Source organism: Macaca nemestrina, chromosome 12 (assembly GCF_043159975.1).
Source record: "Macaca nemestrina isolate mMacNem1 chromosome 12, mMacNem.hap1, whole genome shotgun sequence".
NCBI classification, from domain to species: Eukaryota; Metazoa; Chordata; class Mammalia; order Primates; family Cercopithecidae; genus Macaca; species Macaca nemestrina.
This window is the reverse complement of record NC_092136.1, coordinates 20,498,714-20,521,803: the sequence shown is the minus strand read 5'-3', so window position 1 is coordinate 20,521,803 and position 23,090 is coordinate 20,498,714. Positions and strand designations below refer to the sequence as shown.

Sequence of the window (23,090 nt, the reverse complement as noted above, 5' to 3'; positions counted from 1 at the left end):
GACATCCAAAACAATGCTCAGTGCCACTGGAGTTGCATTCAGTTCTGAATTAATTGAAGTTATCTGCGAGTGCCTTCATCTCTTGGGCAGACCAAGACCTCCTTGAAGGATCTTGTCATTCTAATCGTGGAACCCCTCCCCCCACCCCCCATCCCCCAGTATCCGACACTCTGCCTGGCACCAAGCAGAGAGATACTCAGGAAACTTACAGTTGCATTGAACTTCATATAATGATAGGGTTGTTCCTGTCTCTTGAGCATCTACTGTGAGTAGCTGGGTGGTGGGTCCTTTACATATACTCTCATGACTCCTTACTCAGAGCCAGGAACGTGGCTACTACTGTACACCACTTTGCAGATGCAAGAAATAAAGGCTCAGAGAGGTGAAACACACTTGCTCCAGATAACACAGCCAGCAACAGGCATGAGATTCCAAGAAGTTGTGTTTGTGACGCCAGTCAAGGGAAACATATGATGTGGTACCTACAGTGCTCCATCAGCCCCACCGCCTCCAGCTCCACATCCAGATTCCAAAAGCCGTGAGCACGCCCAGCGGTCTGACCATGAACGCCCATTTGGGAATCGCCAGCAGCAGAGTTGACAGGGAACTCCATCCGCCTTGGGAGGAGGCTTCCCAGGGGTAGTACGCTCTGGGGGCCGTCTCGGCAACTCTTGCAGGGCTTCGTTGATGTTTGGGGGGAAGGACCGCCTTTCATTGGACAGCGCCTCGCCCAGGCGCCTTCCTGGGAATCACCAAGTGGGGTTTATGGCCCCAATTTTGGAGCCTGCACAGCGCATCCTCCCTTGGTAGCAGAGATGTCGCCATTGGACCACAGCACTTATAGAGGACGCCACGAGAAAGGGGTTGATTGGGGAATGGTTGTCCTGGTTACGCCACCCCGCAGTGTCCCTTGCCCTCCTCCAAGACTTCCAGCCCCCTCACAACCTGTCAGTTTTCCAGGCGCCCAGGAAAGCAAGTCGAGCACTCAAGCCCTCTGACAATTCCACCCCCGGCCCCGTCTTTCCCTCTCCCCCCTCTCTCTGCGATGTCGAATCCCATTTCACAGATGGAGAAACTGAGGAATCGAGCAAGTGAATGCCGCTTAAACATCTTTTCCAAGCCAGCCAGGGACCAGCCCCTCCAGTTCTCAGAATCTCTCTCCCTCTGTAATATATTTTGATTTGAAGAACATGTGCTATTCGCGACTTCAAAACCGCAACCCCAGGTAAAGAGTTAATATTTTTAACGAACCCCAAACCCCTCACCCTCAGCCTTCGCGGGACGCCTGCGTTTTGCAACTTCAGTTTGTATCTCCAAACTGCTGAGCATTCAAAGGGTTAAATGGGACCGGGAGGGGGCCAGCCGCGGAGCCCTGAAAGGGTTAAAAATCCAAACGCGTGGACTCCCCCCGACTATTTGGTTCCAAATGGACAGCCACAGGACCGTGAGAGCCAGGGAGCCCCCCTCGCAATGACTTTTTTAAAATTTGAGAACTTTTACTTCCGACCCCAGAAAAGTATCCCAGTTCGAAAGTTCTCCCTTAACCTTTTCTTTTTTTCATCATTTTTTTCTCGATTTCTCCACGGGCTGGATTATAAAACGCTCCCTCTCCCTTTGGGTTTGGGGAGCCGGGTTCCCCCCTCCGGGCAGGGCGCGGGCCGAAGAGGCCCCGGGAGTTTTCTCCGGGGCCGGGTCGGGATGCGGCTGGTGAGTCCCGGCTCCGGCCCCTGAATTGGGGGGTCCGCGTCTGCCCCAAACGCCGCTTTCTTCCGTTTTCCATGTCATTTCCTGTACTAATAAGATGGTGGTCAAAGCAGGGGAGGAGAGCAGCAGCGAGTCGCCGCCGCCGCCGCGCCGAGGCTGGCGCTGAAACTTTGCCTCGCCGGGGACCAGCGCGCCCGCAGCGCGGCCGCTCCCGCCGCGGGGGCCGCCAGCCGGGGCCGCGCCGCCTCCGCCGAGCCGCCCGCCGGGCCGCCCGCGCCGCCCGGGCCCCGCGGCTGCCGCAGCATTCCCGGGAAGGTGAGTCAGCCCCGGTAGCCAATGTGGCCATTGAAAATGGCTTCGGAGAGCGCTCGGCAGTTTGCCAGCGCGCGGGGGCCGCCGGTGCGGGGGCCGGGAGCGGCGGCTGGGTCGCGGGCGGCCGGGGGGCTCGGCGTGGGCGCGGGGCGGAGGTCCGGGCGGCGCGGGCGCGGGGTGGGGGGCGGCCCGCCGGGGCCGCGAGGTGGGTGAACCCTCTGCAGGTAGCTGCCGCCGCCGCCGCCGCCGCCGCCGCGGGAGCCGGGGGCCGCCCTCCGCCTCCTTCCTCCCAGCTCGCTCGCTCCTCGCCTTGTTACAATGTAGCCTTTTCTCTCCGCGAGCGGCGCGCCCGCTGACGGACGTGGCCGCCGACCAATGGGAGTGGCGGCCCGGGCTGAGCGTTCGGAATGAGAACGCGGTGACACGGGCGGGGCGGGGCGCGGACGCCAGAGGGCTCGCCGCGGCAGCCGGCCTAGTTCTCGTGGACGCCCTCGGTCCCGCGCCGGGGGCTGTTGCGGGGGGCTCGGGGATAAAGGTGGGAGGCATCCTTTGAGATGCGACGAATCCTTCTCTATCAAGTTTCGCGATTGCCCGCGAAGCGTGGCCGAGCCAGAGGGCGTTTCTGGAATGCGTTTTAAGTGTTAGTTGCGGTGTAGACTCTTCGGGAAACCTCTCCGGAGCGTAGCCTCCACCCCCACTCGCAGTCCCCAAGGTACTCTTCTATGCAGAAACTGCAGAAACTTAGCGGCCAAAGACCTCTCTCCGGTCAAGGCCACCGTGCCCTAGGCGAGTCGCTGCAAAGAGAGTATCAATGTCTTGGGCGATGCTGTTGAAAAGTTGCTGGTGTGTGTCTAGAGCCAGGTTGGGAGATGGGGGCTTAGAACCCCCCAGGCTGGGCTGGGATTTAGGGGAGAAAAATGTGAAACCTCTCCTCTTTCCTAGACGTTTGCTTCGTGTGGAGAAAGGCCGTGCTGCATAATTTAGAGTGGCTGTAAGGAAGCACACCCAGCCCTTTGTGCATGGGGCCAGGAGGCGATCATGAGAGATTGCTCTTGGTACCTGGAAACCCTATAAACTTTGGGGGTTTGGGGACAGAAGAATTTTCCGTGGAGCGTTGATGCCTGTAGCACCCAAGCTGATCCTCGCCCACATTTCCTCTTGGGAGGAAGGGAGGTTGGGGCTTTCCTAGGGTCATTGTTGGAGGTGTGGTCATGGTTGGGGAGCAGGGCACAGTCTTTGCCCGCCGACCCTCTGAAAGGTGGACAAGCAGAGTTCTGTAGGGCACATGTAGAAACCTCCCCTTCTGGGAATAGAGCCCAGACCTCTTGCTGTATTCAGTTTAATGGAAAGGGTGTCTCTCTTTGAATTCTACCTCCTCCTCATAGTCGCTGTCTGACTTTGGACTTCACATTGTTGTCTTTGGCCTTTCTGAGCCTTGTGTCTCCATCCCTAACATGAGTCCAACAAAACCTGCCTGACAAGGCAGTTGTGAAATTAAATGAGATAGCAATGATGAAATGCCTATTCCAGGGCCTGGCATACTGTTTAAGACGTGTTCTTAAACACTCCCCCAGAATCATGGCAGAAGGTACTGTCCTGGGAATATCAGAATAGACCCTACAGGCCCCATCGTGGTCCATCCAGTCTCAAACTGACAGGGCCTCCAAGGAACAGCTGGTGGCAGGATCTCGTTTCCTTTCCTGGTGATGTTCTCAAAGATGAGGGACACCCCTCACTTGTCCTAGATTGGTCATGATAGCCATCACCTCTGCACTTACAGACTCATTTGACCTGAGTTACAGTTCTGTCATCTAGACTTCTTGGGTTGATGTGTTCCATCCATTTCTTCTCCTTGGTGTCAAGTAGGATTTCTCCTATTTGGATTTGTCCTCTCCTGGACTTACAGGGAGTTTCCCTGGTTCCAGGTTATTGGCAAGTATGAAGTAAAGAGCACTGGGCTAGGAGTCGGGAGTCCTGCCTGTGGATTCAGCTGCCTTCTTGGCCTGCTCTCTTGGCTGTCTCATAGGCGTGACAAACACACAGGGGCCAAAGCTGTCCATAATCTTCCTCTCTAACCTCCTCTACGGCTCTGATCTTGGCCAAGAGCACACTGTCCCACTACTCTTTAAGGCAGAAGCCTTGGTGTCTCTGTCTCTCTCACCCCAATCTACTCCATCTCCACGCCCAGATAATTTTATCCTCTCAAATGAACCCATCCACTTCTTTCCACCCCCTCTTCCCCAGTGTTGTAGTCAAGCCATCGCTGTCTCTCCCCAGGACAACAGCAAGAGCCTCCTAATGTCCATCTGCAGCCTCCCCCTCATGGCAGTCAGAGTGATCCATTCCAAATAGGGTCATGTCAGGCATCCCACTTCCTGCTTCAAACACCTAGAAGTCTTTCCAGTGTGTTGGGGATAAAGAACCAAATTGGTGCAGTGACCTGAAAGCTTCTGAGTGATCTGGCCTCTGCCCTTGACCTCATCTCCTATCCTCTCCTAGATCTCTCTGAACTCCATACCCCGATCTCTCCTACACAGGCTGATCTTTCCTCCTCAAATCCTAGAGCTGTTGCCGTCTAATGAATTAAGGTTAGCGAAGGGCACAGTGGGATGGGAGTGTCTGGTTGTCCTTAATGCTTTCCTCTTACTATTTCCGGTTCTTCTAGTTCCACAGTAGGTTGACTGGAGCTCTGCCTACACTTGGTGGGGGCCCCATGACTGGCTGGTGAGTTATAAATGACAGTGATAGACGTCACTTCTGGGCCACAGCATTTAATTGCTGGTGTGAGACCCTCCACAGTGCACTCTCCCTGTGGCATGGCAACTGATAGTAAGGCGGGATGGTGGTGGCTGTTACCAGCCTGAGTCCCTGCGTCACTCTGCGTGTGAAGCCCTTGGTGACCCATGGACATGCAACATGAGTGATAACTAAACGTTTGTTGTTTAAAACCGCTGAGCTGTTGGGGGTGTTTGTTACTGCAGCATAACTTAGCCTGTGCTGACCGATACAGGGACTAGAGAGGCATTTTAAGCAGAGAGACAAGTAGTGCACGTGCAGTTAATGCACAGAGGGAGGACCCTGACTTGAAAGCAGCTAAGCTGATCTTTTTGACATGCATATCTGAGCATATAAACCCCTGCCTGAAAGACCTTCAGGGACTCCCACTGCTGTGAGGAGAATGACAGAAATCCAGCTGCCCTCCAGTCTCTGCAGGGAGCTGCCCTCCAGTCTCTGCGGGGGACTGCCCTCCAGTCTCTTTTGTCCCTCCCATTTGTCATGTTCTGCCTAACATGGGGCTTCCTCATACTGTTCCTTCTGCCCTGACCTTGCATTCCACCCCTTCTCCCAATGAGGCCTCCTCATCCTTCCTCCTCCATCTTCACATCCCCTCTTCAGGGAAGCCCTGCCTCATTAGGCCAAACTCCCTTCTTTATAGCTTTCTTGGCCCACCTGCCTCTCTTTTGGAGCACTCACATCCATAGCAATTTTCCATTTATTGGTGTAATGATTTGGTTGCAGCCTTGCTCTTCCATCAGACTGTAAGCTCTGCCAGGGTTGCTTTGAATGTGCTGTTATGTTTGCACTTGAGAGTTGCTCACCAAACACCTTCTGCTGAATCCTTGAGCGTGGACAGAGGGCCCACTGTGTGCTGGGGGCTGGGGACAGGATGAGGGAATGCCACTTCCCTGAGCTTCGGGCTGGTGGGTCCAGCTGGAAAGAGGTGTCAGGCATAGCTGGCAAAATGACTGGCTTGTAGAGTACAGATGATACGTTCCCCATCCTTACTGGTGTCCATGGCCCAGGGGGACTGTGTGCCAGCGATATAGCAGAGGATATTCCAGGAAAGTCAGAGGATGAGATTCAACATTGCTTTGAGGTCCCTACTGATCTAGATAGTATATGATTCAGTGAAGGGGCTGCAGAACCGGAGATCTGGGGAAGATGAAGAGGAAGAAGAAGTTGATGATAATGATAGCAGCTAATGTTTTTTGAGGGTTTATTGTGTGCCAGCTGTGGTTCTAAGCATGTCACATACCTGAAAACAGCTCCACAAGGTAGATGTTATTTCTGTTTCACAGAGTGAGAGACTATGACTTCGAAAGATGAGGTAAGGGACCCAGGGTTAATGGTGTGGCCAGGATTAGAACCATGGCAGTCTGAGGCCATCTCCTTGGTATGCCTTCTTGGAGTAAGGGCAGAGAACCCCAAGCCCCTTTGGAAGCATCATGTGGGGTCATAAAGCCCTCATGGGAGAGCAGGCCTCCAGTGGGGTGACAGCTACCTAACATCGGGGTTTGAGCATAGGGTTCTTGGCTCAGAGGTGACTGGTGGCCCTGGTGCCAGGGCTCATCTAAAACTGCCTGGTGCATCTCCACCTCCTGCTGGAGGCTGAGACTCCTTGGAGGCCACAGAGCCCCATGTTCTCCGAGTGAGGCCTGGGAAGAGCTTCCCGACAGCTGACCCTGGAGCGGTGCTGGAAAAACAAGCCGTGCAGAAAGAAAAAAGAAAATTGTGCTGTTGTTTTTTTAAAAGCCTGTTTCCTATTGCAGATTTGTATCTGTGTTGAAAAGGCCAATGTTCCCTTAATGCAGCCATATTGCTGGTGGTGTCCCCAGACTGTGACTCTGTAAGTGGGGATGCCTGGACCGCAGTCTGGGTATCATTCGGTCCTTCATTCATTGACCAGGTGGTTAGGGCATGTGCCAAGCACTGTGCTGGGCCTAGGGGGTGCCCTGTGCAAGTTGGTCCTTGCCCTTCCAGAGCTCACAGATCAGCCTGGGAGATGGGCAAATAGCCAGGCAGTTGTAGCTTACAGCAGAAGGATGCAAAGGGGGCAACCACTGACTGTAAGTCAGGGAAAGCTTCCCTGAGGAGGAGGTCTTTAGGCTGAGCTTTGGAGAGTGAGTAGTATTTGGAGAACACGGGAAGGGAGAGGCTTCAGGTCCAGGGCGTGGCTTGTCCAGAAGCGTGGAAGCATGGAAGGGACTGGGGAGGCTTGAGTAGTTTATTCGGGTGGAGAGTAAGTGTAAGGGGAGGAGACGGAGGTGGATGAGGCTGGAAAGAGAATAAGAATAAAAACAGTATGAGTAACACTAGTCCTGGTCCTCGGCATTGGTTGCATCCTCTCCCTAGGTCACTCTTACCCCAGTTATCTCCATGGCACTTTTACCCCAGTTACCCCATTGCCTCCCCCAGGACTTCTGCTCAAATGCTACCTTCTCATGGGCACATTTATTTATTTATTTGAGACAGGGTCTTACTCTGTCACGCAGGCTAGAGTGCAATGGCACAATCTCAGTCACTGCAACCTCCGCCTCCTGGGTTCAAGCGATTCTCCTGCCTCAGGCCCCCGAATAGCTGGGATTACACGCACACACCACCACACGTGGCTAATTTTTGTATTTTCAGTAGAGCCGGGGGGGGGGGGGGGGTCTCACCATGTTGACGAGGCTGGTCTTGAACTCCCGACCTCAGGTGATCCACCTGCCTCGGTCTCCCAAAGTGTTGGGATTACAGGTGTGAACTACCAGGCCTGGCCATGGGTACTTTCTTGTTTAAAATTGCAACCCACCCTAACGCCCTCTCTCTGCTTCCTGCTTTTTTTCTCTCTTTAGTGCATAGCACTTATCCCATGCCCCATGTTTTACTTTTTTATTTTGTTTTCCATCTGCCTCCCATCGTTATAATGCAAGTTCCCAGAGAGCTGGGATTTTTGTTACTTTTGTTCACTGCTGTGTAAACAGTATATGCCATATAGTAACTAGAGCCTCAAATATTTGTGGAATGAGTGAATTAATTGAGCACTGACTATGTTCAAAGTGTTTTATCTGCTTTGTCTTTTTAAATCTTCACAGCGATGCCCTGATCATGGTATTGTTACTTCCCCATTCTACAGTTTAGGAAACTGAGACTCAGAGAGGTAGCATCACTTGCCTACGGTTTCATAGTTGGTGATGAAATTCAAACTCAGGGCACCTGATTCCTGAGCCCTCCGGCCTAACCCGGATACTTGGCCCTTACTAGGCTGTAACAGGTCCTGACTGCTGTGTTGAGGAGTTTAGACTCTGTCTGTTGGGCACAGGGAGCCTCAGAGGGTTTTATGGGGAGGAAGCTAACATGGTGATCAGATCCTTGTTCCGAAAAACAGCAGCAGTGGCTTGGGCATAAGACTGGAGGCAGGGAGGCCAAATAGGAGGCTGTCATAATAATTGAGGTAGGGGAGGATGAAGGTGAGAGCTGAGAGTGACTATTCCCAGCGAAAAGTAGGGAAACTTGGCCCTCTACAGTGAAGGTCAGAGCAGATGGGTTGGGGCTTAGTTCTGGGGGCCAGATGTTTCCCCGAGCGTGCCTGACTTCTGCTTCTGAGTAGCGAGGGGACCTGCATGTAAAATCCAGCAAAGTGCCTTGTGCTGGTCCCTTAGCAGGAAAAGGGAACTGAGAAGGAGCCAGGGAGCCAGCTGGTGGGGTCCACACTGTTCCCTGGAGAGGGCGTGGGCCCCAGGTTCAGTCCTGCTTCTGGCACCAGATAGCAGTGAGATCTGAGCAGGAGGCTGCTCCTCTTGGAGTTACCCATTTTCTCATCTGCAGAATGGGGGCGATGCCACTACCGGCCTCCAAGGGCTGCATGGACAGCTCCGGAGAAGGAACACCAGTGAATGGCTTAGGGCCAGTCTCGGGCCATCTCGTGGGTGTGAGGCCAGTGGACATGGGGGAGGCATGGGGGTCCTCTCGTGCCCCTTGCTGGGGATGGGACAGCAGTGCCTGAATACGAGACAGTGAGTGTATCTATACTTAAAGGTGATCTGGCCACAGCCTCAGACACTCATGGTGCCCCAGTGTCTTGTGTTCAAGGCCAAATACTTAACCTATCTGGGCCTCAGTTTCCTTTCTGTAAATGGACTCAGTAATATCAGTCCTGCCCTACATTTTGTGGCAGATATTTTTCCTCCGTGTTTGCAGGACTGAGTTTAAGGTGCTATTATCTCTGAGGCGGTAAATAGCTGGAAGGAACATGTGTGGAGCACCAGGACACCAACAACAGCCCCGTGAGGTTACTCCTGCATCCATTTATGGATGAGAAAACTTGGGGCTCAGAGAGGTTACATGACCAACTCAAGATCACACAGCCATTATTGCATTTTTTCCAATCTTCTTAAGAAGACCACGCTGATAAAGGAAGCCTTTGAGGTTGCCTATTTGTATTACATAATAATCCCCAGAAGGTTTCTTGGGTGATTCAAAAATAGGATTTGGGCTGGGCACAGTGGTTCTTGCCTGTAATCCCAGCAGTTTGGGAGGCTGAGGTGGGAGTATCGCTTGAGTCCAGTAGTTTGAGACCAGCCTAGACAACATAGTGAGACCCTGTATTACAAAAACTGAACAAAATTAGCCAGGCGTGTTGATGTGTGTCTGTAGTCCCAGCAACTTGGAAGTCTGAGGTGGGAGGATCACTGGACCCTGGGAGATCAAGGCTATGGTGAGCTGAGATCGCACCACTGTACTTCCGCCTGGGAGACAGAGTGAGACCCTGTCTCAAAAATAATAATAGATCAATAAAAGTAGGATTTGATTTATAGAGTGTTGGTTTCAGACCTTCTCCCCGTCCCAGGAACCTCACAGGTCAGAAGTTGCAGGCACATTCAAACCAGGAGCCTCCACTGAAATGATACTGGGTAGGGGAAGTGGAGTAGTGGGGGGGGCAGATAGCTGCTGGCCATCCTGCTCCCAAGCAGCAGCCTCAGATCAGAGGTTGGTACTAATGGTCGGGGGATCCACTTGCAAAGTGAGGCACCCCAGGCCTCTGGAGCCTTCAATGTCTTCTGGAGCTTTCCCCTCCAGTCCTGTCTCCCCTACCTCACCTGATCCATAAGAACAACCAGGACTTTGCTCCTCCCAACTGCACCTTCTCCCGATCCCCGATCACTAGCCTAGGCAGGTTGGCTCTTAAAACCCCCATTTTACAGCTCAGAAAACTGAGGCTCAGAGAGGTGAGGTGACTTGGAGCTCATACAGTTTAGGAAGTAACCAAGTTAATATTCTAACCCCAAATCTAGTACCCCTTCCTCTGCACCCCAGTCCTTCTGGAATCAGAGCAGAATGGGGACCCCAGAGAGCGTTGTTGCAGCCTCTGTGCCCTGCTTCGCAAACAGAGAGGTTGTCCAGCTACTGCATGAATATCAGGCAGTGCGGCTGGAAGGAGCTTGGGGTAGAAAGGGGGGTAGTGGCCAGTGGGCGCCTTCCCCCAGGCTTATGGCAGAGTTGGGGGCGAGAGTGGGACCAGCAGGCAGGAGGATCACTTTGACTAGGGCACTGAGCTGGGCTGGTATGGACGTCACTGAGCAAGTAAATATGGAACCGCCTCCACAATGTCAGCTTTCCCAGAGTGGCTTCTCCCACTATCTCTCACTTTCCCCAAGGGAAAGGGGTGAGGGCCAGGAAAGGATCCGGCTGCCCGATGCCAGGGGATAGAAATGGCCGGCTTGGGAGGCTCCAGGACGGCCGAGGGGCATGGGGAGGAGCCCACCAGACCCTCAGCCCCAGAAGGAAGTGAGCTTCTCGTGGGAGCAGCTGACTGGGACCCAGCCAGGGCAGACTCAGCACCGTCATGGCCCAAGGTACAGAGAAGGCGGGCTCTGGGGGCTGCCGGGAGGTGGTTGGCTGGGGCTTGTCCCTGACCTCACAGCCCTTTACTGCCCCAACCCAAACAGAGTGACATTTTCCCAGGGGCCAGGGGTGCCCCTCTTTAGGCCAGCTGTGTTCCAAGAGAAAGCAAGACCAGCCAGAGGGGGCTGGCATTTTGAGAGGGGGTGCAGTGGTGCCCCAAGAAGGTGTGGAGGGGGAGGCAGGAAAAGCCCCTTAGCCTGAGGGAGGCAGAGGGCAGGGAGGTGAAGTTCTCAAAGGAAATCAGCAAGCTTAGCAGCCAGGGAAACCAGCAGTCTCTCTTGACCCCAAAGAGGAGATATTGGGTCTCCAGGGAAGGGTGAGCAGAAAAGGAGAATCCAGGGCAGAGTTTCCGGCTGCCAGATCCTGGGCCTTTTATAAACCTCAGTGACAGCCAAGCCCCAGTGAGTGTGGATGGGCATGTTCCGTTCAACCCTCATAGCTGTCCCATGATGCTAGTGTTATTAGGTGCAGTTTCCAGAGGTAACATTGAGGCCCAGAGAAGTGAGGTGACTCACCTAAGGTCACACAGCAATGAAAGGCTGAGCCAGGATATGAACCTAGGTCTGTCTGATTCCAGAGTCTGAGTTCTTTACCACAGCATGGGACTGGCTTGCTGGGACTGCAGTGGGAGATAAGGTCAGCCATCCATGCTGGGCAGGAGTTTGTACAACTAACTTACAGATTCCAAGTTCCTTCCCCCTGAGATGATGAGCAGTGTAAAGAAAGTATAGCATGTGGGCCACTGTGGCTCGGGCAGGTCCCCCTCTCTGTGCCTTTATGTGACCACTTGAGGAATGGGGAGGCCTAGCACAAGGACCGGCCATGTTATAGCATTTTCAGACCTTCCCATCCATTGTCTGGGTCAGATGTTCATGGAGTGGGCCCTTGTGCTCTAGGATCCAGACATACACACCTGACTCTTGATGGGCCCTGCACCAGGTTCCTCCGGGAACACCGGGAGCACAGTGGCTCTGCCAGGCCATGGAGACCGTGGTCCGCAGATCTCTGCCCATCCTGAGCTGTGTGGGACGGGTCTGCGGTGAGAGACGTGCAGACTTTGAAAGGAAGCCTTGAGAAACTTGTTTGGCAACTTGACATTGCCATATCATTTTTAATTCTATTTCACAAAAGCATCTGTTGGCATCAGATTGGAAAACTTAAAAAATAAAGAATTCACTTCACCTCGAATTTCTTGAGCAGCTCTTGCCTGGGTCTTGGGATTGAAAGTAGGAAGCACCCGGCTTGCTCATGGATATGGGGCAGAAGAGAGCAAGTCATTTCGCCCTGGCAGGTCGAGAGGGAGGATCTGGTTAGGTTTCCCAGAGGAGGTGACGATGAGCTGGACCATGAGGGAGGAGCGGAGGTTTGCCAGGTGGAGGGAGAGGGAAGGGCATTTTAGGCACTGGGAACAGTATGTGCAAAGGCAGGCAACAGAAGGACCCGATGGCTCGAGAATGGCAAGCGGTCATGGGTGTTTAGAGAAGCAGTGGAGATGGCTGGGGAGAGGCAGGTGAGGGCCAGGCCGGGAGGGCCTTGAATGCCGTGTGGAGGAATTGAGACTTTGCCCTAGAGGCACTGGGGAGCTGTTGGTGGTTTGTAAGCACGGGAGAGTAGTAGTTAGCTTTGTGCTATAGAAACTCTGTCCAGGTGGCAGTGGACTTGAGGTGGCCATGGCTGAGTAGGTGGCTTAGAGCGGTGGTCTCCAACCTTTGGGGCACAAGGGACCATTTTGTGGACAATTTTTCCATGGACGGGGTCGGGAAGGATGGTTTTGGGATGAAACTTCCACCTCAGATCATCAACTGTTCCACCTCGGGTCATCAGGCATTCGTGCGATTCTCATAAGGAGTGCACTCTAGAGCCCTCGCATGTGCAGTGCACAGTGGGGTTCATGTCCTGTGATAATCTAATGCTGCCTCTGGTCTGACAGGAGGCAGAGCTCAGGCGGTAATGCCCGCTAACCTGCCTGCCACTCGCCTCCTGCTGTGCGGCCAGGTTCCTAACCGGTCATGGATCAGTACCCGTCCGTGGTCCAGGTGTTGGGCACCTCTGCCTTAGAGGACCAAAGAGGCCATCCAGGTGTGTGCTTCCTTTCCGCCACCAACCTCCCAGAAGGCTGTTCCTCGGTGGAGCAGGTTGCTGATGCACAGGCCTCTCTTTGTCGCGTGAGTCAGTCCTGGCTGAAGGACAGGCAGCCCTCAGGTATGAGCAGCGTGGCCTTTCCAGGCTGGCCTGGTTAGTGGGGTCACACCTGGGGTCACGGGCTGGCCATGGCAGAACTTTCTTGTCCTCACACCTGTCCTACTATAGCTGCAGGAACATGGACTGGTGGGCTGTCAAATGGGTGCTGGGTGCAGTCTGGGGTACAGTCCAGAGCCGTGTTCAGGGAGAGCTAGCAGGAGAAGGGAGGCCTGAAGTTTGAGCTGAGGTTGGGTCATTGCCCAGGCCCTGGGCGCCTGGTCTCTGATGGCATGGTGTCTGTGTAGGAGGTGAGCAGTGGGCAACAGGCTGAAGTGGCTTCCTGCATGTATCTTCTGATGGGCCAGTGCTAAGACCTGCTTCTGTGGTCTGAGGAACAAACATCTGGTTGAGGCAGCGAGGAAAAGTTAAAGTCCCAACCCAGCCCAGCTCAAAGGAGCAGACAGTGCAGTGTCAGGGAGTTGCTGGTCTTCAACTCTGTCACAGCCTCCTGTCCCTAGAATAACTGACTTGCCCTGTGCCGGGGCTGCTGGAAATAGACCAAGGTGTGCCTGGGCCTGCATGTGGCTACAAGCCCATGGAGAGAGAGCAGGGGCCTGCCTAGGAGGGAGCTGTTGGAAGCGCCTCTCCTGCCTGCCCTACCTCCACCCTCCTCTGGGGCCCCAGTTCAGGGTGGCCCAGCCCCTGCCTCCCTCCCTACAGCTCCCAGACAGGCTGGGCCCCAACAGCAGGCCGGGCTGTCTGGCTGCTGTTCAACAGGGAGTCCAGCTGCCTGGGGTCCTGCAGAACGGGGCTGGGCAGGCATTCCTCTCTGTCCAGGCTCTGGCTTCAGGGCCAGGAAGGCAGGAGTTGTTGAGGTGCCACAGTCTTGACAGTGGCCTTGGTCATGTGTGGAGGCTCAGAATGAGAGTCCTCACCCTGTCTGCTCTGTCTGACTCGATTGGTCCCACGCTGCTTTCACTACTTGCCATAGAGTGAGGGCCTCCCTGGCAGGAGCTGGGGAGCAAGCCCTGGGACAGCTGAGCCTAACTCAGGCTTCGTCTTTCTGCTCCACCCTTCCCCAAAGCCGATCCTTTCACTGTGCAGGCCTGCTGAGACCTCCTTGCTTCTTAGTGCCCCCGCTTCTCTAAGGACAGACACCCTGAGCCTGCTCTGCATGGCTCCTGCCACTTCTCAGTAAGACCTACCAATCAAATCCTCTAAGGTTGTCCGGGTCCGGGTCCACGGGCACAGTCTGGCCCCTTTGCTCATCGCAGCCTGTCTCGGCTTCTCCCGGAGACTGCGCTCTGCCCTCCCTCTCCTTGAGCCCCCTTCCTAGTTCTGTGGCCTGCCCTGTCCCAGTTCCCTGGGCTACCGGTGAGGCAAGGACCCGCTGGCCCAGCTCCCAGGGGTCTGCTCCCCAGGTTTCAGTTAGAAACCAAACTCCTCCCTGGCACCTGCCAGTGGCTCCCCTGCCCTCCCTGAGCACCCTGGCCTCAGGCCCAGGACAGTGGCCGAGAAAGTCTCCTCTGCCTTTTCAGACTCACTCTCATTTCTTCCTGGACCCTTCCCTCCTGGAGAACCCCTCTGCCTGCTGCCTCCTGGGCCCAGCAGTGGCCTCCTTCCTGGCTGTCCTGGGCTTCTGGCCTGGCAGCAGTCTGGCTGCTTCTGGAGTTCCATTGTTGCCACCCCCTTTTCTCGGAGCCCAGTGTCTGAGGCGTGTTGTGGGAGTCCCTATGGTTCACAGAAGGCTAAGTGGGCCCAGTCTCATTTCATCTGTGCAGCAAGCTTGGGAGTAGCTACTGTTTGCCCAGTTTGCAGATGAAGGAGTTGAGGCCCCACAGGGTTCAGCGACTTTGTCAAGGTCTTGTGGGACATCAGGGACTTAGATCCACATGTCCTGACTCTCCTCGTGACCACATAGCTGTCTAGGAGGTAATGGCCTCATTGGCCTCTGCTTGCTATATTGTCAGGGTCTGGCCGGGGCTCACAGGTTCAGTCTGCATTTGGGGTCAGGGCTTATTGTCCTGCCTGGGCCATTGCCTGGGCTTAGTACTGGTCACCATCAGTGGCAGTCAGCCCTGTGAGCATTTATAACCGCTTTCTCCTCCTCCTTCCTTCCTGAACTGTTGCCCCCAGTGTCAGGTCCTTTTAAGGACACAGCCTTTATCCCTGAAGCATCCCTGAAGCTGGTCACAATTGGCCAGGGCTGGGGGCTGCTGAAACTGAATGGGCCGGGAGTCACTGGGGGAAGAGGGCCGGGGAAGGTGGACTCTGAAGAGCTGGCCTGTGCACCTCTGACTGCCCGGCCCATTTCTTCTTGAGTCACACTGAAGATCCATAACTCCAGCCTCTCCCTTCTGCAGGGTCTGATGCTCCGTGCTTCCTTATAGCAACTCTTGATGCGAGTAGAGAGAGTAAGGGCTTTTGCTCTGACTTCCCTGCTGGGGCGCCCAAGGTTCAGAATGGTTGTTCACCCCTTTAGATACCTTGTGGTGTTAAAATTGCCTCTAATTCCCTCCACCCCGGCAGAGCTGCTGGCATGTCTCCAGGGACTGGTAGCCCACTGGTTCCCAAGGCAGCTCATTGGATCTTTTCATTTTTGTTTTACTACATTTCAATTATGTAAGGAATATACAAATACATTTTACTTGGAAAAAAAATCAAACATTAACAAATAAGCTAAAGTCTTTCTTGATGATCACAACATTCCAGATTTCTCTTTAGGGTTGACCATCATGCTCATGACTCTGGTATATATCCTTCTAGATCTTTTTCTATATGTTAACACACATAATTTATAGGAATACGTACCACTGCAGTGTGTGTGGGTGGGTGTGTATGTGTTTAAACAAATGGTTTCTTGTAGTACAGATTATTCTGCAAATTGCTTTTCTCACTTAACATTGTATCTAGGAAATCTAGTCGCACCGTAGGTTTTAGAAAGGATCGTCATTTAACCATCCCCCCACCACTGACGTTTGGGTAAATTCTGATTTTATTCTAGTGCCTCCTTGCACATATCTAGGGCAGCTACTGCTGGGTCTGGGGAACCTTTTGCATTTTTTAAAGTTTATTGTACAATGTCTAAAATCTGGATGTTGAGACTGCATAGAACCAAATGTTTCCCTGTGAGTCCTTCACTATCGCTGGTTCTCCTTTTTAGAGCCAGAAAGAGTCAGCTCTCCGGGCCCCTGCTAGCCCTCAGAGAGTTGAAAAGAGTGGCTGCGGTCCCTGGAGCCTTCTTTCCTTCACATTCAGGGTTTTCTGCCCTCATTCAAAGGCATGGCTTTGGGTGACCCCTCTCTTGGTCAGCTGTTGTAGGAAGTGAGCTCTGGAGTCGTAATGTCTCAGTTCAAGTCCTGGATCAGCCCCTTACCAACTGGGCACTCTGGGAATGCCACATAACCTCTCTGTGCCTTAGTTCTATCCTCTGTCCAATAGAGATAGCAGCAGCACCTACATCCTGGCACTGCTGAGGACCGAGTGAGCTAACGCATGTGAAGTGTTGACCGTGTGCTGGGCAGACACACAGTAAATGCCAGTAATGTTACTCTTCTGGGGCGTCTTCTGTAAATGAGCCCTGGATCCCACCTCCGTGGGCAGGGGGCCTATGCTCCCAGAGGGCAGCCTGCGTGGCTCCGGCCTTGGTGATGGCTTTGTCCCGCTGTCCCCTGACATCCCGGTGGAGGCTGCTGCCTGGGAATGCAGCGGGCGATCGGATTTCATCCCGGCTTGGCCCTGAAGGGTCTGGACCAGAGCCTATGGGGAGGGAAGAAGGTCACCCTGACCCCTTGCTCAGCACAGGTGGCCAGGAGCCTGGTACCGTAACCCCATCCTTCAGGCAGGTTTACCGACTGTCAATGAGGTTCGTTGTGGCTGCGGATTTGATCTCCCTTGGCCTGCAGGGTGGGCAGGAGAAGAAAGCAGCCTGGGGCCAGCCTTTCCCCTGAGAGTCCCGGGACGGCTCTGGGCTACACTGGCTGGTCCAGGTCAGGGTTTGTCTCGCAGCCCTGAGGGCAAATCAGTGCAGCTGATGATTTATTTAGTGCTGGAAAGCATGATCTGTTTTCTTTTCCTCACACCCCCCTTTCAGGCTCCAAACCACACGTATGCTGCTGCCTAAGCAGCTCCTTGCAGCCACCCTGTGAAAAACAGGCAACCTGGCCAAGGTCATTTCACAGATGCAGAAACCGAGGCTCCAGGAGGTTATGTGACTCTCCCAAAGCCACATAGGTCGCCACTGGCAGGGCTGGGAATGGTAGCCAGGCCATCTGGTTCCCTGTCCGGTTCTTTTTCATGAGGCGACCTAATGTGACAGTCTTGGCAAAAGGTTCCCGGCCACACAGCTTGGCCTCCTGCCCTCTGGGCAGTCGCATGTGTATTCAGTGAGCACAGATGTTTGGGATTATTTCCTAAGAGGCAAGAAGCACCATGGCTTGCCCCGGGCCCTGCCCTTCCCCAGCACCAGCCCTGGACCCTCTGGGTACCTAGAGGGGACTGGTGGCAGAGGGTGGCTGCTTCAGCTGAGGCCCGTCTACCCATCTGTGGTGAGGACTTGCTCTCTACACCTGTCCTGTGGTGTGGGCAGGGGTTGCAGCAGCCCTGGGGGCTCCAGTGCTTCTCCCAGGGAGGCAGGTGAGCAGCCGTCATTGGACCCATTTTTAGGCTGGGTCACACCAAAGAAACTGACCTGGCCTAGTTTTAAGAGTCAGAGGGACACAGGCTTTGGGTTCTGGCTCAGCAATAACTGCTCATATTTACTGAGCACTTATGTGGCAGGCACTATCTGTGACATTTCACTTAATCCTCAGGGTAGCATCATGAGGTAGATACAGCTGAGGAAACTGAGGCACAAGGAAGCTAAGTGACTTCCAAAGATCACATTGGAGGAAGCTGAGATTTGAATCATGGCAGTATAGCTTCAGAGGATATGTGGGAGCCACTATGCTATAAAGCCTCTGATGGCCAGGGGGTCACTAAGGTGGCAATGCGCCTTTCTCACTCCTGGCACCGTGCCTGACACATGGCAGGTGCTTGGTAAATGTGTCGAATAAATGATCTCTGAATGAATGGAAAGCTTTGGGCAAGCAACTCAGGCTCTCTGCATGTCGGTTTTCTCACCTTTCCTTCGGCACTGATGGGGAGGTCACTGTAGTGATATTTGGAAGTGCTGAGCTCAGGGCGTGGGCCCTGGCATTGCAGTCACTCTGGGGAGACGGTGCCTGAACTGGGATGCTCTGAACTGTGTCCCAAGGAGTGGGTGGTACTGCTCCCAGCTGTCCACACTGGAGCTCAGCTGCATGCTCCCGGGGGACAGAGGCAAATTCCCTCTCCATGGGTAGCTGTGTGTGTCACCTGTGGCTGGTCTTGGTCTTCCTCTGGGCAAAACCAGGGGAGCCAGAGGGTCTGAAGACAGGCTCTGGGTCAGCATGCGTGCTGAGCCTTCAAGTTCCTATGGATCACTCCCAGCCTACTGGGTGATTCAGACGCACACATTTTTCATTTTGATTTCATTTCTTTTCGATAATGAGTCCATCTTTAACCAAGATCTTGGCCAAGGTCCCGCAGGCGTGGAGCAGGATTCCAGTGTGCCTCACCTACTGCCTTCTGAGGAGCCCTTCTCTGCTGCTCATGTGGCCCCTGTGTGTCCCGAAAGTGGGAGCAGGTGCTTGAGGATCGGGGGGTACCCGATGGTCCCAGGAAGTAACTCTCACCTCAGCTGCCCCGATCGTAGGGAATTTCCCCACCGCCACTCAGATTTACACTCTTCGTAAATAGCTCTGACAGCAGGATCTCTGCAGGAGGACTCGGTTCTAGCCTAGGCTCAACCACATGTTTGCTATGTGGCTTTGAGTAAGTCCCTTTACCTCTCTGGGCCTTGGTGCACCACCCTGTAAAGTGAGACCATGGAGCTTGCTGATACCTGTTATTCTGTCCCTCCCATAAGGAGGGGCTGGAGACCAGTACTTCCTCGGCCCCTATTTAAGAGATTGGGACATTGAAGACTTTGTCCATTGGGACAACTGGGCTTGGAGTTGCGGGTCAGGTTCTGGTACTGGATGGTTCTGAGATTGTGAAAAGCACATGACAGGGTGTGTTGGGGCTTGCCAGGATCCACACCCCTCACCCCATGGAGAAACTGAGATTTGGCAGCCAGCAGCCAGCATGCCGGGAAGGCACAGTTCACAGAGCTCATGAGATCCAGGTTTGAATCCTGGCTTTGCCATTTACCCTTGGCTACCCACTTAACCCCTCTGAGCCTCACTCAGTTTCTGCAACTGAAAGATGGGGGATCTGAAACTTTCCTCCTGAGACTGAGGTGAGGATAGAACGGGTGGATGTGTGTGACTCCCCAGCACCCCGCGGGTCCTTAGTGGAGTGTATCCAGCATCCTTTAAGTCTGGTGAGTGGGCCAGGGTAAGGTCAGGGAAAGCGCCAGAAGCCTTGCCAACAGCCTGGGAAGCTGAGTCCAGAAATAGAAGACCCCAGAGACAGAGGCTCCAGATGGCCAGGCTGCGCTCTGCCAGCCCCTGGGAGGCCAGCCTGAGCTGGCAGTGTGGGCCTCCCCTCCCTCCTGGGGCTGTTGGCTGCATAAATTACTCGGCAGCCTTTGGGCTAATTTTACCTTCTTGGTTTTCATGAATCATTTCCCATCTGGGGGCGTGCGAGAGAAATGGAAACGGCTCTGCCAGCTGGCTGCCAGGGCGCCAGCCACCATGAGGGCTGTGGTGAGCCCCTCTTGCAGGCTCTTGGGAGGGCCCTCCTCAGGACAGCCATCAGGGCTGGCTCCTTCCAGCCATGTCCCTGTGCCTTTGGGTTATCATGATTTGGGGTAGATGAGCCACAGCAGATCCTGAGGCTGGAACTTGGGCTAAATCTAAAGGGATTTTGAATGAATGGTTTCACCGTGACGGTCTTTTGGGTCTGTTTTGACCTTGATGGTGGGAGCGGCTTGGCAGAGAGACCCCTGAGACCTGCTTGGACGCTTCCTGGGGGCCCAGCTTCTGGAATTTGCATGACCCTGAGTTTTCATAGTCACAGAATGCCAGAACCAGCAGATCCTAAAGGCAAATCCCAATGGCCTCATTGTGCAGATGGGTAAACTGAGGCTCAGAGAGGGAAAGGGATTTATCCAAGGTCTGTGCCTCAGTGGACGAGGTTGGAGTAACAGTTATTTATCGGCTGCTTATAACTTCACAACAACCCGATTTCACTCTCATCTCCATTTTATATGGCGGAGGGCGGGGGTAACTGAAGGCAGGGAAGGTGAAATAACTTCTCCAGGTCGCATAGTAAGTCGTAGAGCTGGGATTCTCATCCAGGGAGTCTTGTTCCAGGGCCCATGTTCCCAGCTTCTTCACCAAGCTGCCTCTTGCCAGTGCACTGCAGGGCTGCCCTTGTTCCTGCCCTCCTTGCCTCTCCCATGCCCCTTGGGAGTGGGTTTACAGGGCTGCTGATGGGGTACTCCTGGAATTCTCCAACTGACGCCCTCCCATTTTCTTCATCCATTCATCAAATATATATTGAGCCCTGCCGGTGCCAGGAACCGTTCTGGGTGCTGGGGATTTGGGAGCAGCCAGAATGGCAGGGGCTGGGAAGCTGGTGAATCCCCAGCCCAGCACCCTCATCTCCTCTGAGGCTGGGTTCTCAGGAGGTCGCATCTGCACAGCACTGTGGTCTCTGCCACGCAGGCCGCACACTCAGATGCCCAGCCCAGGCGGGGGGCACATGTGAATGACAGGCTGACTGGAGACCTGGAGAGTGAGTGCCTTGCCCTTGCCCATCTGAGCAGGGCCACCACCCAGCTCCAGCGAATCGTTGCCACGTGGGACTGCCCGTGTGGTGTTGCCAGCCTTTCGGATTTCCCAGAAAAGCTGAACATCCACGTTTTTACATGGAATCTTCTGTTTCTTCGAAGTTGGCAAAAATAAAAATGGAAAAAAAGAACAGTCACCAGTTTGCAGCCTGTGCTTCCTTTCTGCCGTTGCCTCTCTGCAGGCCTGCCTAGGAGGGAGCAAGCTTTTCTTCTAGTTAATGGGCCCTTCACTCCCTGCCGTGGAAGACCCCCTCCCATTGCAGCCTGTCTCCCCGCCATGCTGCACTGCCACCTGGGAGTAGAGAAAAGGGTGTGGGCTTTGCATTGCACAGATTCCAGACAGCTGCTGTGCAGCCTTGTTCAAGCCACTTAACCTCTCTGAGCCTCCATTCCTATCTGAAAAACAAAGTAAAACTGTGCTTACTAGGTTGTGAACAGGACTAAATACGAACTGACTGAAACTCAAGTCAAACAAGAGTAGTCAAAAAATGGAATTTATGGGCTCAGCAGAAGCTCTGGAAGAATCTTGAGAGTTTCAGGTACAGTTGGATCCAGGGACTCACACTGTCATGAGGACTTGTTCTGTCCATCCTGCTCTGCTTTCTTAGTTATGGCTCCATTCACGGGCAGGCTGTTGTATGAGGTGGCACAGTGGCTGGCTGTGCCCTTGCACACAGCACATTCGCACTTCTATCCTTTCAGCAATCCCTGCAATGAAAGAGCCCTTCTCTTTCCAGTAGAGTCCCCCAAAGCCCCAGAATTGTAGCTCACAAATTGGCTAGACCCTGTATCCTCGCACCAATCACTGTGGCTGGCCTGCAGATATGAGCACTGGTTGGTCAGTCCTCAGTGGCACTCTTACCCATGCAGTGGAGCATTGGAGATGGGGGCTCCCCAGGGACACCAGGGGGCCTAGATGCCAGCAGGCAAATGCATAAACATTCTAACTGGGCTGCAAGCCCCATGAGGGTGGCGACCTTGTTCACCCATGGTTCCTAGCACCTAGGACAGTGCCTGGCACTTGGTAGGATGTGAACGCAGAAGAGTGAGTGAACAGATATGCTTTACAGCATATGTAAAACACCTGACACAGAGCTGGGCATCAGCCACATCCACGCCCCTTCCACCTCCTTCCTGGAGGACTTCTGCCTTCTGAGCTGCACCTACCTTCCTGGTCGAGTGTCACGGCTCCACAGTGCCTTCTCTGTGTTTAGCTTGCTGGGTCAGCCAGAGAAGCCCAAGTATGCCCGTTTGTTTTGGCAAGCTTGACATACAGTGATTATAATCACTAGTGATCACATCACTTTGAATTCACAGGTATTATTCTCTGAAATCATCTCATTCTTTGTTTACTTCTTTATTGTTCAGCCCAACTCATTCATATTCTTTGTTACTCTTGTGAGACTGAGCTGCACTCAGCTTCAATTTCATCAAATGTAGGAAGGGGATATAATTCACCCTGCACGGTTATAGAGAGGATTAAGTGAGATTACACAAAAATGGAATTCACTTGCACAAAGCCTGGCACAAAGTAGGTGCTCAAGAAAGGTCAGATTCCCTTTGAATTCTTTTAAGTCAAGGTCTTATTGGAGCTTACGTGTATGAGCCTTTCCATGAATACATGAGAAGGTTCTTAATTCTCAGCAATGACCACTAATGACACATGTACACACACACACGCACACACTATCACAATCATGAAGAACCCTAGGTCTCATAGTATAGGTGCCAAAAGTGGCCAAGAGTGAATGGATCAGCAAGACAGTTTATTACTCACAGCACAGCAAACATCAGGATCATCAGTAGGAATTACCCTACTCTCAAGTCGCATAAGGTGGCCCAGATGGTAACTATTCACACAGTGGGCTGTGTTGCATCAGAACTCAGGGCTGAGGGCTCAGCAGCTTTTGCAGCAAGCCATAAACAAGTAAGTTTCTCTTCTCCAGGGAGTGAGCAGTTGCACAGTGTTCACACCAACATGTCCTTGGCCAACTTAATTACCTATATCATTAGCAGCAGAAATGGCTCAGAGTCAGAGGACAGTGAGGCCTTCCAGGTGGATATACTCAGCAAGGATGTTTAGGGATGCTTAGGACCCAAGGAGGACTGCCTCTCTCATTTCACACACCACACACACACACACACACACACACACACACACACGTGCCATACTTGTCCAATAGAATGGTGAGCTGGCTGCCTGACAGTGAGTTCCCTGTTGCTGGAGGTACTCATGCATGCTTCAGGATGATGTATACTGTGGTTTCAAGCATCTTGTGATTTAGACTAGTGCATCTCCAGCTTCAATGTGTGTACAGATCACTTGGGCAAATCGCCTTAGGCCAACTGATTTAGGAGGACTGCGGTGCAGAACTCAGGATTCTGCATTTCAAACAAGTTTCAGGAGATGCCA

The 23,090-nt window shown here is 53.6% G+C and overlaps 1 protein-coding gene across 7 annotated transcripts in view; it reads left to right on the top strand.

Moving 5' to 3' along the window:
• The first annotated feature begins 872 nt into the window (after window positions 1–872).
• The window catches only part of LOC105471631 (PR/SET domain 11), an 88,708-nt gene continuing 66,490 nt past the window's right edge, over window positions 873–23,090 (top strand). For 2 of the 7 annotated variants that reach the window (XM_011724207.3, XM_071074806.1), the window contains exon 1: window positions 1,891–2,019. Coding sequence is in view for 4 of the 7 variants with exons in the window: in XM_024789633.2 (XP_024645401.2) it covers window positions 10,488–10,631 (144 nt within the window). In the remaining 3 variants the exon portion in view is untranslated. Of the gene's footprint in view, window positions 1,226–1,890; window positions 2,020–2,520; window positions 10,632–23,090 lie in introns of those variants that run through there. The other 5 variants (XM_024789635.2, XM_071074802.1, XM_024789633.2 and 2 more) reach the window with 5 other exon arrangements.